The following is a 15869-nucleotide window of genomic DNA, read 5'->3' on the forward strand; positions in this document are numbered from 1 at the left end:
TATAGAGCTCCTGCACGTGACGTCACCATTTTCACGGCGCCATATTGCCGGTTAAACGGAGCCGCTCGACATTAAACCGGAGGAGAATATTTGCAATACACGAGACCTGTTGCGCTGTTCGTTGTCACAACAGACGAGACAGATATTCAAAGAGCTCATTCTAAGGAATACCAGCTGAAAAGTTCAGAAAATATTGATGGATTTTGGCAATTAAACGTGATGGATGGTTCCCTAACCAAAAATACACACACGCCTGTGTAGCGATCGCTTCATTTCAGTTAGGAATTATTTTTATCAATCTCAAATTACCAAGAAGTATTTAAAAAAAAAAACAAAACTGTATGTCGCAGAGGTTTACTGAGGTTAAGTGTGGCCGCAATACGCTTCCGTGTACGTTCCGTGGAGACGACTCCGTCCTCTTTTTTTCTTTTTCAATCATAGTTAAAGAATGCGAGTTTGTGTAAAACCTTTTCATTGATGGAAGTATTGGTATTTTTATTGAATACTAGCTGAAAAGATCGATGGATTCCGGCAAAGGTTACCGTGTCGCCGAACACACTTCTGCGTTCACGAGCTGTCACTATGTGGGATTTATTCCTGATCAGAACAGATCCAGCAACAAAATATTCGTATGCGTCCAAACTTTTACACGCTTTCAAACTTTTTTTGTGTAAATCCCGACGACTTCCTCGCCAGATCCACGTGTAGATCCAGTTGTCCAAGACGAGCGGAAGCGAATTACCAGTCCAATTTCTTATCGGGCAAAAACATCGACTTCGACATTAAATACGGGTCCTCCATGCCAAGTTTATAACATTTTTCCAGGCACCTTTGTTTATTTTCTTTTTCTATTTTCCTTCTAAATGTCTGACGGTATCGGACAAGACTCTGGGCGTCGTGCTACAAGACATATTTTCCTGTCGTCTCCAAACGACTTAGCATTGAACAACGCTTTGCTAGACCGGCAATATGGCGACGTAAATAAAAGTCACATGATTTTATGACGTGGGTGCACGAGCTCCATAGCCTGCCATGAACCTTTTTATGGGACGCGTCAATCATTTGTGAATTTTCTCTATTCTCGGCAGGTTATGCTCCCCAAATAGCTTTTTGCAGTGGATGACTGTCCAGGGCAGGTGTCAAACTGGTGGCGCCTGGACCAGGCCCGGCCCCCTGAAAGCAAATCATTTGTGTCAACTTCCTGTTTATTGAGAAAATGTCAAATAGTCCATTTTTTTTCTTACCAATCCCCCGTTTAAAAGAAATATAGTAATTGTTTAGTCTTCTGATTTGCAAAATAGTTAGCCATCCAATTATGAGGCCCTCCGAGGGAACTCATAAATCCACTGTGGCTCGTGACAAAAATGAATTTGACGCCACTTGGCGGAACGTAAAATCCCATTCAAAAATAATTTCTTGAAATCTAATCCAATCCACGTCAAAAACGTGATTTGAGTGAATGAAATCTCGGTGTTTCTGTCCCCCCCACCCCCGCCCGCCACAAAGGAGGGGCCGACCTCAACGCGCTGTGGGAGGAATCCCAGTTGTACAGCTGCACGCCACGCAACCTGTCCGTGTCCCTGCGCGAGGAGCTCAAACGGACCGACGTGATTTTCTGGCCCAGCTGCCTCCTGGTGAGGCGCTGCGGCGGCAACTGCGCCTGCTGCGCCCACCGCTGCTACGACTGCCGGTGCCAGCCCGTCCGGGTCGCCAGCAAATTCCACGAGGTGAGCGTTGCGAAACGTAGGCGAGGTTCAGCCGCGGATGAGTCGTAGCATGGCCGGATGTCTTTCGCAACTTCCTGTTCCTCTGCATTCGTTTGTCAGGAATAGCTACTGCATAATTTTTGTGGGTCAATTTGACCCACGAGCAATTTTCAATCATATTTTCTGCTTTAGCTTTCAATGAAGGTAAGTCACACTTAAATGCAAGTCGCAACTTTTTTAAAACAACAATTTACCGTTACATTTAATCTTGTTGATGTCAATTGTAGAGTAACAAAATTGATTAAAATAAAAATCGTGGTTAATTTGTTTGAACACGCTCCAAAAATCCGAAATATTTTACTACTTACATAGTTTGTCACAATAATATTAAAGTTGTGTTTAATTTGGTTTTATATAAAATAAATGTTTCATGTCATTTTTTAAAATTATTCTCATGCTTATTCAGAATTAAACTGATAAAATAGAATGTTTAAAAATATAATTTAATAAATAAAAATCTTAAATGATATTTTATTAATTATTATAAAGATTCTAAATTCACAACTATTATTATTGTTGTTGTTGGAACAATAAAAAATATTTTGATTGCAATAAAATGTTCCATACTCGATATTCATTTGAATGGATATAATAAAATAGAATGTTTAAAAATATCTTTTAATAAGGAAAATTATTAAATATTTTATAAATTATTGTAATTATTATTATAAAGATTCTAAATTAAAAACTATTGTCATTATTATTGTTGTTAAAACAATAAAGAATATCTGGATTGCAATAAACTGTTCCATACTCTATATTCATTTGAATGGATATAATAAAATAGAATGTTTAAAAAATATCTTTCATCAGGAAAATTCTGAAATATTTTATTAATTATTGTAATTATTATTATAAAGATTCTAAATTCACAACTGTTATTATTATTGTTGTCAAAACAATAAAAAATATTTTGATTGCAATAAAATCTTCCATACTCTATATTCATTTGAATGCATATAATAAAATTGAAATTTCAAATAATATAAATATATTTAAAATTTGTTTTTCAGCACAAATCATGTAACCAGTAAAATGTAAGTTTAAAAAAAGTGTCAATACTATATCTAAATATGAATTCTGTACATTAGTACACAGGACATTGAATCATGTTCTTTGTGTCCAAGATGTATTTTTCATGCATATATGATTTTTATTTTTATTTTTTTTCTGGGTCAGGTTCTGCTGCTGAAGCACCGCAGCGGAGGCCGAGGTCTGCAGAAGTCCATGACCGACGTGGCCTTGGAGCACCACGAGGAGTGCGCGTGCGCGTGCAAGGACGGCGATAACGCCGACAATAGCGCGCCGCTCGGACACGTTTAACGCCAGATTGGACGAAGTTAAATTAAAAAAAGAAAAAAAAAAACAAGATTGGGACGGATTCCATCTTCGGAATGTCGCGGAGTAAATACGGAGACTACAAATTCCGCCGGAGTCTATCTTGAGTGCGAGAAGACAATTTGAGATAAGGAGCTGCCTATTCTTCGGCTTTTTTCGGGGGGCGCTGATCGTGTCACGGAATATGGGATCCTCTTTTGTCGGAGTGCTTTTGTGATACGCGCCCCTCGGAAAGTCATGTCGGACCGCGGAGGCCGTTTCCGTTCTTTTTGCTGTACACTGAAATCATTTGCGTTTGGCACAAAAACAACCCCAATACCCTGCGGTTTTTACAACATACATTTGTCGAAATCACGACAACCCCCCCCCCCCCCCCAAACTGCTACGGTACGGTATGATATGTTATCATTTATATCCGGCAGGTTGAACATACAACGGACCCTCTGCTTCCTCTTTCCCCACCCCTCGACTCCCCCCCCCCCCCCCATCCAATCAGGACTCACATTTCGTTACATACACGCTGGCAAAATCGGAAATGACAAAACTGATTTAGAATCTGCCCAACACATGTGCAGTTGTGTGGCAATATTCACTTTGAGAATGACTAAACTCAATAGGGTTTATGTCTGGGGATCAACTTGGCCAGTCTTTCCCTTTCCCTTCTTGCTTTGTTGTTATGCTGATGTGTTTGGCGTAAGAATGTCACTTATAACTCTCTAATTAGCAAACTTTTTTCTTTGCATATCGTCAAATTTCCTTTAAATGTCAGGATATCATTTTGAGGCTCTTTTGCCCACCCGAGTACCAAATACAGAACAAATGAAATACTGCAAATTCCAGCCGACAGAGCGCACCTGGTTATAAGCCTCACCCGGTACATTTGTAAAGGAAATACTATTTGGTACATAGATAAGCCGCACCTGTGAAAAGCTGCAAGTACACACATTGAAACACGAGATATTTACAAAGGAAGACGGTACGGAGAAAGAGTTTTCAAAGTTTTGATACCTTAGCTTAGCCTAACATAGCAAGAAGATAGTAGCATGAACAGGGCTGGTAAAAAAAAAAAACATACCGGTTAAAAAAAAAAAACAAAAACACGGTAGCAACATGGTAGCACCGCACTAAGAGGGCTGGTTAAAAAAATATATGTCATACCTAAATCACTGAGATGCGGCAGTAACACAGCAGCAACATGCTAGCACGACGATAACACTAGCGCGGAGTTAACACGGCTGGTAAAAAAAAAAAAAAACATACCGGTAAAAATTCCGGAGACACGACAGTAACATAGCAGCAACACGCTAGCGTGGCGCTAACAGGGCCAGTAAAAAAAAAAAAAAAAAAAATCATAGAGGTAAAACTCACTTCCTCGGCACATATATTCCACCGCTCTCACTCTTAACCGTTTCCGCTTGAGTTGAGTTGCGGCCGTTAGAAAAAAATGCACAAATTAGCTGCATTCACTGCATAAGCCGCAGGGTTGAACGCTTAACAAAGTAAGAAAAAAAATATTGTATAAACTCTTTCTCATCATTCCGGTATTTAGCGCAAAGACATAATTTTGGTCATCTTAATTGACCTAAAACAGGAAAGCTTTGGTCTGATTGCATCAAACAGTGACAATACATATATATATACACACACACACACACCCACACACCCACACAAAAAAAACAAAAATCATATTTTGTTGTCCAACCCAACTGTTTTCATTCTATAGCAACGATGAATGAATTGGTCCGATACTTTTTGAGGGTAGCGAGTGATCATCTTAAAAGTATGTAAATATTCCATTTACAATTTTTGTTGCCTTTTGCTGAGGTGCCTTTTTTTTTTCCTATCAAAAAGACTTTGACTCTTTCATTTGAGTCAGTTACGCCTTTCAAGTATTTATTTCTTTGCCCCCCCCTCCCCCCAAAAAATTAATTGTTGTTGTACAGTCAGATTCACTTCCATTTTCATCCTGTGTATTTTTTTAAAAATGTTTTTCATTCATGTTCAGTTATTTATCTACAGTAGTTTCCCCTCTGCCGCTGCAACAACTGGTATTTTATTGTAGTAAAAATTATGAAATAAAGTCCTTTCTTCAAGTAGATGCCATACATAAATAATAACTTTTGGGGGAGGGGGGCAGGACACAAATATAATCCCAAAATTAATATATCAAATACAGAATGTATGAATACATTTTTGTTCCGAAAGCACTGTTCAAAATGAGGCATAAAAATAAAACAGTAAAATAGCAGTAAATACAGCAATAAAAGAATCATAAATCTCTACAGTTAAATACATTTTTTGGGTTTTAGTTTTCAATAAAATTCATTTTAATTAATGATGTACAGTATAGTGCTCTCGCTTACAATTTGCATTTAATATTTTTTAAAATGTACTAATCATTTAGTTTCAGAGAATAATTTAATTCAATGGTACTTTTAACAACGTTTATATATTATCATATATATATATATATTTGATAATTTATTTTCAATTTACTTGCTGTTCAAACTATTTGAGAAACCCTTTGTAAAACCATACAATAAAATATTAATAATATCCAACTAATGTATTTTAAAGTCTGATTTTTTTAAATTTTAATATAAAATAAAAAATCTCATCAATCACATTGTCTATTTTAAATGCAACATAATTATTCTTTAAATTGAAATGTTTTAAAATGTATTCTGTTTACTTACCCTTTTCAGTTATTTGATAAAACTCTTAAGATTCTTTTTTAAATATTTAATAAAACAAACATCCTAAAAATGTATTTAAAATATGTTTTCAGTTTCATATCAAAATATGAATTTATTAATTAAATACTGTATTTACATAATTCAAACAATTGCATTATGCATTTTTAAATAACATTTTTTTTAAATGTAAGATGTCATTAATTTACTCCATGTTCATACTGTTTAAAAAATGAATTTAAATTTGTAATACAGTATTGAATACACGAGTTTTATCTTGCACATCATACATCCATTTTCTTTTGCCGCTTATCCTCACGAGAGTCGTGGGGAGTGCTGGAGCCTATCCCAGCTGTCAGGGGGCAGGAGGCGGGGCACACCCTGCACTGGTCGCCAGCCAATCGCAGGGCACAGGGAGACAGACAACAGTCACACTCACACCTTGGGGCAATTTAGAGTGTCCAATTAACGTTGCATGTTTTTGGGATGTGGGAAGAAACTGGAGTACCCGGAGAAAACCCACACAGGCGCGGGGAGAACATGCAAACTCCACACAGGCGGGTCTGGGATTGAACCCAGGGCCTCAGAACTGTGAGGCCGACACTTTACCATCTGATCTACCGTGACGAAAATTGGTTCTTTTTTTTTGGGGGGGGGGGCAGGGTTCAAAACCCCCACTTGCATCTCTCATCTAATTCACTGACGTGCTGCACGCTTGGTTGACTCGTTGCAACTTCCATGGCAACTCGGCGACGACGTCAACGCTAGCCCCCCCGCGCAGTCGCGCTTCGCGCTCGACGATCCCCGAGTCGGCCGGGACCGGCTCCAGCTACCCCCCTTAACCTCAAGCTGGCCCGGCGCCGCACAAAACGGACGGCCGGATTTGCCGGCATTCTTACGTTGCCGTCTCATGTGAACCTTGGCAGGCGCGCGCGACGGCGACAGATGCTGCTGCGTAAACGCGACCGGCGCCATTGTGGCCTGCTGCCATCCCCAGTGGAAGCCTTTTTCCCCTTTTACACAATCACACACAGTGGACGCTTGCAACATTTCATCACGCAAAGACCGTAAATGAGTCCGGTTGACCCCACCAAACCGCACGTTCCGCCTTCATCAGCACTTTCATCATCGCGCAAACCGCGTGATCGTGACTTCGAGATTGTGTCAGTTTTGTACAAGGTTGCGCAGTGGACAATAACCCAGAAAAAAAAAAAAAATATATAACAGCAAGAATAGTATACATGGATATGAACAGTAATGAAAAGAAAGAAATTCAATCATTTATGATATAGTTCGGGTGGCTCAGATGGAAAGCCGTGGCCTCGCAGTGCTGAGGTCCCTGGTTCAATTTCGGACCCGCCTGTGTGGAGCTTGCATGTTCTGCCCCGTGCCTGCGTGGGTTTCCGCCAGGTACTCTGGTTTCCTCCCGCATCCCCAAAAACATGCAACGTTAATTGGACACTCTAAATTGCCCATAGGTGTGACTGTGAGCGTGATTGGCTGTTTGTCTCCATGTGCCCTGCGATTGGCTGGCGACCAGTTCAGGGTGTGCCCCGCCTCCTGCCCGTTGACAGCTGGGATAGGCTCCAGCGCTTCCCGCGACCCTTGTGAGGATGAGCGGCTAAGATGATGTATGGATAATAGAGTTAGTTAGTTACACAATCATAGAACTATGTGTCAAACTCAAGGCCCGGGGGCCACATCCGGCCCGCCACATGATTTTGTCTCCCGCGAAGGCAAATCTTGTATGTCAACTTCCGTGATTCTCATTCAAATCTGTACCGAAATTTCAAATGGTCATATCAGAAATCATAATCCTGAGTTATTGCAAGCGTTTTTACGTGGCCAAACGTTACCCTTTGCTTTCTGATTCCAAAAGTAATTCATAAATTTCACGTGTCAATATGATGAGGCGCTAAACAATTTTTATGGTTTCACCGTGCAGCACAGTGGGATCAGCTGGTAAGGCGTTGGCTTCACAGTTCTGAGGACCCGGGTTCGATCCCGGACTCACCTGCATGTTCTCCTCGTGCCACCGTGGTTTTTCTCCGGGCACTCCGGTTTCCTCCCACATCCCAAAAACATGCAACGTTAATTGGACACTCCAAATTGCCCGTAGGTGTGACTGTAAGTGAACTGTAAATTGTCCCTAGGTGTGATTGCGAGTGCGGCTGTTTGTCTCTACGTGACCTGCGATTGGCTGGCAACCAGTTTAGGGTGTACCCCACCTCCCGCCCGTTGACAGCTGGGATAGGCTCCAGCACTGCCATGACCCTGGTGAGGATAAGCGGTGAATAAAATGGATGGATAATATAGTTAGTTAGTTACAGAAGCATGACCTTAGAACACAGGTGTCAAAGTCAAGGCGTGGGGGCCAGATCCGGCCCGCCACATGATTTTACGTGGCCCACGAAGGCAAATCAAGCATGTCAACTTCCGTGATTCTTGTTCGAATCTGTACCAAAATTTCAAATCATCATATCATAAATCATAATACTGAGGACAATAGTTGAAAAACCCACTACCCTGAGCTTTCTGATTCAAAAAGTAATTCATACATTTCACGTGTCAATATGATGAGGCGATACACGATTTTTATGGTTTCACCGTCATAACGGCCCGCTGAGGGAAACCCGAACTATAATGTGGGCCGCGACAAAAAATGAATTTGAAACCCCTGCCTTAGAACAAGAGAAAAAAGTCGACTACACAAGACCTACTTGACATGTCTGGACTTGCCCCATTGCCTCTGCGGGACTCAAACACACGCACAAACTCACACAGGTCGACACACACTAGCGCACGTGCCCCTGCAGCTCGTAATCACGCAAACCGAAAGGTGCGTGGCCAACACAAACATCCGGCCCTCAACGGGGTGTTTTCTTTTAACGAGACACTACTTCCTGTTTCTCTCGCGGGGCCGAGACCCCCCACCCCCCGGGCGAGCGTGCGGCTCGGCTAATCGCCGCCAAGCCGCGTTGTTATCGAGCGCGTTGCCCGCCAGCTCCTTTTTAGGGAACAAGTCAAACGCAGCAGCCCGGAATACGGCACGCTGTTCTTGTTCCTGCACGCGAAACGACTTCGCCAGCGTCTCCCGTAAAAGGACAGATTGCGTCACGCGCGTAACCCGGTTTCCTCCCACATTCCCCCAAAAATATACATCAATTGGACACTCTAAATTGCCCATAGGTGTGATTGTGAGTGCAACTGTTTGTCTCCATGTGCCCTGCGATTGGCTGGCGACCAGTTCAGGGTGGACCCCACCTCTTGCCCAATCACAGCTAGGATTTGTTCCAGCGCTCCCGCGACTCTCGTGAGGATAAGCGGCTAAGAAGATGGATGGATGTAAGTGCAAGCAGCAAACACATTTTAATACAGGGAGAGATCAATAATATTCATCCTTTATGACTCTGCGATATTATTTGTTTTTGATGTGTTTTCGTTGAAATGAAAGCCCTTTCCCCCCATCGACTATCGCACTCGGCCTGTGATGCTGTTGCCATGGCGACAGACATCTCCACGCACCCGCGGGAGGAAAGCGATGGAAGACCTCGAGCGACCCCGCCGTACAGCAACATAAACGTTGTTCGTGTCGGATTCTGAATTATGAATACAAAGCCAATCCGGCGAGTCTGCACGAATTTTGGGCCCATCTTGGGAATTTCATTCGCAGAGTTCATATTTTACAGACGGACTTCGGAGGCGGTTGCCCGGCAACCGCCTCCGAAGTGTCTCACAGCTTCCCGGCGCCTCTTAGAGGTTTTTTCTTGCTTTCTTTTTTTTTTTTTTTTTTTTTCCCCAAGCACGAGTCCAACGTTTAATTCAATCAAGTGGCTCCGGTGTCCAGTCGGGTGATTATGAGCAAATATGACGCTCTTGAGGTGGAATAAAAATTGCCTCTCGTGGCACTTGCGCGTTTGTTTTGTTTCGTGCATATTAATGAGGCTCGCTCCGAAATGACCGTCGCCCACAGAGGTGAAATAAATTACAAAATGGGTTGGAACAGTGTGCAGATAAATATTTTGCAGGTAAAGCCTCGACCTCAAATGATTTCCTGCGATGACATTCATGGTTTCATAAATATAATAACTAAAGGTGGCCGTAGCTGTTTTTCACGGTGAATCGTTTAAATAAGGATCAAACTTTGACGCTTTGGGCACATTTACTAAAAATGTATTTAATTCAAGTTCACCCATCTGTCTTTTCCTTCCAGAAATTCGTCAAATTGGACCAAAAAGTTTCAAAATGTGTTCTTCATTCTCTCATGTTTGGTTATTTATCTACAGTAGTTTCCCCAACTGGTATTTTATTGTAGTAAAATTCTGAAATGACAAATAGATGCCGTACATGGAAAACATAACTTGGGGGGGGGTAAAAAAACCCCAAACATAATCCCAAAATGAATATATGAAATACATAATGTTTGAATACATTTTTGTTCATAAAGCACTGTTCAAAATGAGTCATAAAGTCAAAACAGTAAAATAGCAGCCAATATAGTAATAGAATCATGAATGTTTACAGTTAAATACATTATTTTGCTTTTAGTTTTTAATTTTCAATAAAATTCATTTTCATCAATGATATACAGTATCATGCTCTATATTAAAATTTACATTTAATATTTTTTTAAATGTACTAATTAATCATATAGTTTTAGAGAATAATTTAATTCAATGCTACTTTGAACAATGTTTATATATTATCATATTTGATCATTTGTCAATTTACTTGCTGTTTAAACTATTTGAGAAATCCTTTGTAAAATTTAATGTTTACCATACAATAAAATATAAATATTATACAACTAATGTATTTTAAAGTATGATTTATTCATTTTAAAATAAAATGGAATATCTTACAATTCACATTGTATATTTTAAATGCAAAATAATACATTTTTATATTGAAATGTTTGAAAATGTATTCAGTTTACTTACCCTTTTCAGTTATTTGATAAACCATTTTTAAGATTCTTTTTTAAATATTCAATGAAACAATTATCCTACTAATATATTCAAAAATATTTTCAGGCAGTTTCATGTCAAACTGATTCATTAATTATATACTGTATTTACGTAATTCAAACTAAGTAGCATTTTCAAGATTATTATTTTTTATTTTTAAGAGAAAAAAAAACCACGTTAATTTAGCCCCGGCCATCTGTCTTCCCCTTCCAGAAATCCGCCAAATTGTCCCCGAATATTAAAAATGGCTGAATTTCTGTTGAATTCCAGGCACGTTTTCCCTCGGACTTTACCCCCAACTTTATGTGAATTTTCAAAACGATCATTACATTTTTTTTTCAATAAATTGTTCCACCCAAATTGGATGACATTAGCAAAAAAATATAATAATAATACAATAAAAATCCTTAGCAATTAAAGGTGAACTTTACAGTTTACCGAAAAATGAAAAATAAAAAATGTTTAAAAGAAGGAATAGCTGTATAAATTATATCTTATATATTATAAAAAAAAGAAATACATACACAATAATAAATAAGTACATTGATTAATAAATAAATAATGTTATTATTATGTAATTATAAATAATAATTATAAATTATTCATAAATTACAAAAATTGTGGGTCTAGAGATTTTTTTTTTATGTGTGCATGTCGGTCTACCGATTAGAGTCCCAAATGTTCCCGCTGCCAAGCAAAAATGGCCGACTTCCTGTGTGTTTTCTGGCACGCCGTTCAAAACGCGGCGAGTTTAACGTATTCGGCGACTTCCTATCACGCCGGCTGCGGCGTTTCCATCCGAGCCGAAGCCGCCCTGTTTTGTGTATCCGGCGCGGCGGCCGCTCGAATGCGTAAACGGACTTAAACGATCCACTCGCCAAGTGAGTCAGCAGCTCAGACGATGACGCCACCCCGAACTTAAATAAACTTTTCTTTCAACTCTGCTTTTTTTAGACAGTTTTTTTTTATTATTGCGGACGTGACCTGGAAAACGGGGCCTGTGGTTCTAAGGCCCGTTAAAGACCCGCCAAGTTGTCCGGAGATACTTAGGAAGGAAAAACCTCTTTAGGGGTTGTCGGGTTGGCCCACCGGGACCGGGATGACTGCACGGAGGTAAAGTAAAAAAAATTTTTTTGTTCTCAAGAGAAAAAACGAAAACATAATTCACGGAGTTATGTCATATTTTCGTGATGTTTTGTCACAACCATATTTGAGCTGTTAATTGTCGTTGTTGTAAATGATACAACACAATATCGTCCCGCGTCGCAGATGTCTGGAGATTTGGGGTTGGGGGGGGGGGGGGTCCAGTTTTAGAACCACTGCGTTAAGAAAGCGGGAAATGATTAAAGCCTGCAGAAAAGAGGCGGCCATTTGTCTTGGTCAGAAGCGGCGCCGCGGGCCACGTTTACTCTCTGGAGCATGAAGACCGACGCGAGCCCGCAGCATCTGCGTTCGCCACGACAAATGTTTCCTGGGGGCTAAAATGTTGCATTTTTCAACACGTTTGAGAACATTTTTTTCCGCGTGGCACCTGGCTCTCGTGGAGAGGTTTTGGTCCAAGCCAGAGTGTTAAGTTCGAACCCGTCTCATGACCCCAAACGACTTCCCCTCACAGTTTGGTGACAATTGTGTAGTTTTTCTTTGCAATATCACTCATAACAAAAAGGACCCCAACAGGCCTGCATCACGTCAAAATGTATGACGTAATGGTCACATCCGAATGTAGTGCTGTAAAGTCAGAGTCATCCCGTGTCTGTGCTCCGAACTTGAAAATGTTCTTATCTCAAATCATCTTTTACCAAAGAAATCCATGTAAATGCGATTCATCCGTTTCAGTAATAATAAGGAAAAACAGTGTTCCATAGTATGGCACTTTATAAAAACCCGGGGCGTTAAAATAATGAAATAGAATGAGAATTCAAAGAGAGGAGTGGTGGAGCAACTGGTTAGAGCGTTGGCCTCACAGTTCTAAGGACTGAGGTTCGAATCCCGGACCTGAATGTGTGGAGTTTGCCTGCGTGGGTTTTCTCTGGGCTCTCCGATTTCCTTCCAAAACCCCAAAACGTGCATTCATTGGAGACTCTCAATTGCCCCAAGGTGTGATTGTGAGTTGTCTCTCCCCATTTCCCCTGCGATTGTCTGCAATCCTGCTCAATGGCAGCTGGGATAGGCTCCAGCTGAGGTGAGGACAAGCGGATCAGGAACTTGATGGATGGATAATGCAAAGACACACTGATTTCAATATAATTATATTTTAAGTATGTACCGGGTGGAACTGTGGCTATGCTGGTAAAGCGTTGACCTCACAGTTCTGAGGACACGGGTTCGATCCGGACCCCGCCTGTGTGGCGTTTGCATGTTCTCCCCATGCCCGCGCAGGTTTTCTCCGGGCACTACGGTTTCCTCCCCACATCCCAAAAACGTGCAACATTAATTGGACACTCTAAATTGCCCCGAGGTGTGATTGCGAGTGCGGCTGTTTGTCTCCATGTGCCCTGCGTTTGGCCGGCGACCAGTTCAGGGTGGACCCCGCCTCCTACCCTTTGACAGCTGAGATAGGCTCCAGCACTCCCCAAGACCCTCGTGAGGATCAGCGGCAAATGAAAATGGATGGATGGAGGTTGTCGACGGAAACGTGGACTCCGTTATCAGTTTCTGTGTGTTTTTGCGCCAAGTACCGCGATCCAATGAATTCAACAAGCCACAGAGACCACAGTGATGCATTCGAGTGCTCTCACTCTCTGAAGGCAGAATTCACAGCGGCTTGATCGAATGCAGGTGCTCTGATGTCACCTCGGCCTTTTCATTGCCTCATGGCACCCTGAAGAGTGCGCAGGGAGGAGGTGGACTCGATTCCACTCGTGGACTTGAACGACAAAGAAGGCAACGGTGCCACCTACAGGCATGTTTTGTCTTTCCTTGCAGCCATTTTGTTGTGCCAACAAGTCTCACAAAAACACATAATACCGCGACATATTTTTGTTCTTTATTTTTTCGAGATATCGCAACTCGTACTTTGACAGTTCTTAGGAACCGTGTTCGATCCCGGCCCCGCCTGCGTGGAGTTTGCATGTTCTCCCCGTGCCTGTGTGGAGTTTCTCCTTGTGGGCATTCTGGTTTCCTCCCGCGTCCCAACAACATGCAAATTGGACACTCTAAATTGCCCCAAAGTGTGATTGCGAGTGTGGCTGTTTGTCTCTATGTACCCTGCGATTGGCTGGCGACCACTTCAGGGTGTAACCCCGCCTCCTGCCCGTTGACATCCGGGATAGGGTCCGGCACTCCCCGCCGCCCTCGTGAGGATAAGCGGCAAATGAAATGTTTGAATTATGTAAAAATAGTATATAATTAATGAATTGATATTTTAATATGAAACAAAAAAAAATTAAATATATTTGTAGGATGTTTGTTTTATTGAATATTTTAAAAAATAATCTAAAAATGGTTGAGCAAATAACTGAAAAGGGTGAGGACATTAAATACATTTAAAAACATTTCAATTTAAAAAATAATTATTTTGCCTCAAAAATATACAATGTACGCAAGCGGATTACTGCCACACCCATAAAAAAAGGTTGTGTTTCACATAATTGTGTGAAAAGTTAATTATGTGAAACTTTTTACATAATTATGTGATAATTTTCGACTTTTTTTAGTGTGGCAGTCATACGCTTCCGTCTCTTTTCTTAATTTCACACTTTTTTCATTTCTTCCATCTTTCCTTCTCTTCCCTTCTCATCCACCCATCTTTCCTTTCTCTTCCATCCTTCAATCTTTCCTTTCCACTTTCCCTTCTCTTCCATCTTTCCTTTAGACTTGGATGGAAGGGATTCCATCCTTCATTTAGACTTTCCCTTCTCTTCCATCCATCATTCATTCTCATCCACCCGCCTCTTCCCTTTTCATCCACCCATTTTTCCTTTAGACTTTCTCTTCCATCCTTCATTTCTTCCACCCATCTTTCCCTTCTCATCCACCCGTCATTTCTTCCATCTTTCCTTTCCATCTTCTTTCCTTTAGATTTTGTCTGTCTTCCATTGGTGTATTTGCCCTCTCTTTTCTTACTTCCATTATCCTTTTCTTTTTCATGCCTGATCTTCTCTTTAACACCAGCCTTCCTTTCATTTAATACGCTGCTCTATTTCTTCAGTCCAGTTGAGTTCCAGTGTACCATCCGTCTTCTTATCCTCACAAGGGTCGAGGTCTTGCTTGAGCGCACCCCAGCTATCAACGGGAATTGGTTTCCGGCCGTAGGGTATATGGAGACAAACAATGTCCAATTAATGTTGCGTGTTTTTGGGATGTGGGAGGTAACCGGGATGCCTGGAGGAGTACATGCAAACTCCACACAGGGAGGGGGAGGGGATCGAACCCGTGAGGCCAACGCTTTACACGCTGAGCTACCGTGCCGTCCCTAACGCTCTACTTTTTTATTCCCTTTCTACTTTGGTACTCTTGTTCTCTGCAATTCTCTCACCCTGTACATCGGGAACTCACCGCCAACAAACAAATCAACAAAAACAAAACTTTATAATCTTTCTATTGCACTGGCTTGAAAAATTTACGAGCCCTGTGAGTCAGCGGTTAGCGCTTGGTTTAATAAACCAGGGGTTGCGGGTTCGTATCCCACCGGGGCCTCCCCTCCCAGAGAAGCATTTGCACTTCAACTTTTTTATTCTTAAAATCTTATTTTATTGAGGAATTCTACTTTCTTGAATTCTTGAGAGAACGAAACAACCTCTCCTAAAATAAAATGACAATTGCGCATTTCACTTTTCATCCAGGTTATTCTTCTCAAGTTCTTTTTATCGTGCACACATCTTCAAATTGCCGGAGTTTTGGGAGACGACGACGCAAACAGGATACATATAGAAATTTAATAGAAAGTTTTTGTTTGAAATAAAAAAAAATGTGGGGGACAAGAAGCAAAACTTTAGACCATATGAATATTACAAAGAAAGTTTCAATCCATAATTTGTTGAAACAATGAAGCGAAGGCGTTTTATCCTGCTGGCAGTTCGCGTAACGACGCCGGCCGCTAGTTGGCGACCTCTCCATTTAAAATGCGTTATTCGTCGCTATGAACCAATGACGTGAAATAAAAG

The 15869-nt window shown here is 41.1% G+C and overlaps 1 protein-coding gene across 2 annotated transcripts in view; it reads left to right on the forward strand.

The window, feature by feature from the left end:
- pdgfc (platelet derived growth factor c) overlaps positions 1-4766 on the forward strand; it is a 48310-nt gene extending 43544 nt beyond the window's left edge. For both annotated transcript variants that reach the window (XM_061835562.1, XM_061835563.1), the window contains exons 5-6: positions 1507-1727; positions 2946-4766. In XM_061835562.1, the coding sequence (XP_061691546.1) occupies positions 1507-1727; positions 2946-3089 (365 nt within the window). In that variant the 3' untranslated portion in view covers positions 3090-4766. The remainder of the gene's footprint in view (positions 1-1506; positions 1728-2945) is intronic.
- Positions 4767-15869: the final 11103 nt, after the last annotated feature.

Source organism: Syngnathoides biaculeatus, chromosome 11 (assembly GCF_019802595.1).
Source record: "Syngnathoides biaculeatus isolate LvHL_M chromosome 11, ASM1980259v1, whole genome shotgun sequence".
In the NCBI taxonomy this organism is placed as follows: Eukaryota; Metazoa; Chordata; class Actinopteri; order Syngnathiformes; family Syngnathidae; genus Syngnathoides; species Syngnathoides biaculeatus.